Source organism: Phytophthora parasitica, assembly GCF_000247585.1.
Source record: "Phytophthora parasitica INRA-310 unplaced genomic scaffold supercont2.6, whole genome shotgun sequence".
NCBI lineage: Eukaryota > Oomycota > Peronosporomycetes > Peronosporales > Peronosporaceae > Phytophthora > Phytophthora nicotianae.
The window spans coordinates 2037932-2039824 of record NW_008648992.1 but is presented as its reverse complement, the minus strand read 5'-3'; the positions used below and the strand labels follow the sequence as shown (position 1 = coordinate 2039824).

The 1893-nt window shown below is 47.8% G+C and overlaps 1 protein-coding gene across 1 annotated transcript; it reads right to left on the bottom strand.

Moving 5' to 3' along the window:
- Nucleotides 1-168: 168 nt before the first annotated feature.
- PPTG_04327 (hypothetical protein) lies at nt 169-1371 on the bottom strand (the record flags this gene model as incomplete). Its single annotated transcript, XM_008898219.1, has 1 exon — nt 169-1371. One exon carries the CDS (start codon nt 1369-1371, stop codon nt 169-171), a length of 1203 nt encoding a protein of 400 aa, XP_008896467.1.
- Between the last annotated feature and the right edge of the window lie 522 nt (nt 1372-1893).

The following is a 1893-nucleotide window of genomic DNA, read 5'->3' as shown; positions in this document are numbered from 1 at the left end:
TAGGGTCCTGGCTGTATATTTTGCCGCGTTGTTTACGAAATGCACATCATATTAAATTAATCATCAGTAATCACCGATGCACAGCCAGTACTGTATAAATACAAGCCATTTGTGCAACTCGGTTTGCAACTGCACATTGATTGGTGGAAAATATTTTTTGGTGTTGTACTAGACGCGTAGGTTTGGATGTCCTCCTCGTTTGGGATCTTCACGCAGGCCCGCTATAATGTTAGACACTGATAAAGATCTACCATACGTAGTACACACTCTGTCAATTGCAGTGCCACTAGTGTAACCTGCTTGAACGAGATTCGTCACAACCCTCCAGAAGTGTTTTCTCCGTGAATAGGCAAATTTGTTCGCACCGCGTTCAGTCGGTGTGAAAGCATTTGCTGCCTTCAAGCCAGCAAGACCGAATTGATGTTCGTACCAAAGTTCGTAAAGGTCCTTGGGTCGCTTGGAGAGCCGGGCCGTTAAAGTAGGTCTATACTCTGCCCCGTCGAGATCTCCATCACCTTGCGTGTGGTATGAAGAATTGCCGGTCTGAACACGTGGAATGGGGCATGCAGCTACTCGCCGTAGGATAGCCACCACCTTTTCCATTTCGCGCTGTGACTCTCGTCTTGAGTGTAGCACCTCGTTCATCAGCTCGGTCATGTATCGCCGTGATGTCAGTAGCTGTGAGTGGAGCGCTGCAAATTCGCGCCGAGCTCCTTCTCCTCCACCGCCCGAGACTGTTGCAGTCAGCGAAGATCTGGTTTCATTCATCTCTACGACTTCACCTTCGTTTATCACTACGAGATTTAATTTAGAACCATCTCCAAGCACGTAAAGCGCCTCTCTGTCAACAGGATTTAGTTCAGAATTCCCACCAGTCTTTTTGTATGCTTCAATAATCCGCTGTTGCAACGCACTAGGAAGGAGGTCGCAAATGTTATCGGTAGACTCCAGCGCAGCCCATAGTAACGGCAGCGCTAGTGTTTTTGCGATTGATTCGCCCATCATCACCTTCACAGTAGGAGCCACATCATTGAGAAGCAGGTTTGGTTCAACGCATTGAATTTCTTGCTTTAGTTTGTAGAAACAAGGTCCAGCAGGGCCAGATAGCACTGCTGCCGCGCATGCGTCCGGGTATGGTTGTGTATTGTCAATGTAGACATCCACGACTGCCTTGCGTGTTCGCCAGCGCCGCACTGGTTTCATGTCGTCAGTGGGATCGAAGTCTCCATACGCTCTTTTGTTCATCCATCGGCAGACGTCGCTCGGTGTGATCTTCAGAAGTGCTTCAGTGGTGAACGTGTGGTCGGATCCGTAGGAAATGCCGTCCTTGAAGGACATCAGCCTCACTAAGTCTGCCTTGTAGCGATTCATTTAGGCTTAAGTGCGTCGGGAGGATTCTAGAAGTGAGCGCTTAAGTACAGCGACTGAAGTTTGCAACCGAAGGCGAATATCTGGCTCTTTGTATGGGTAAGGGTTGCAAATCGGCTCAATTTTTGCTACCGTGTTTGCAACCCAAGGTTGCAAAAATACCATGTATCTGTCGTCGTATTGGCCACAGCTGTGACCAATACGACGACAATCAAGCGTTATTAGCCAACCAGTGCCGTGGTTCGCCAGAAATACAACCTCGGTTGCAAATGGCTGATGATGTAGTGGTGGCGACGTTATCGTTACATCGTTAACTAGCAAATAACGTTATCTGAGCTAAGTTAGTTGGATTAACTACGCAATAACACGGGGCTATATTTGTAGTTTTATCGTATTACACCGTAGCTTTGTGAAAAGTAAATTCTGGTGCTTCAGCCACAAACTGGTTTTATCGCAGCATATTTCTGGCGACGCTGAACTTTGGACTACATGTCCACGCCACGTTCTTAGAAGCGCGCTTCAGCC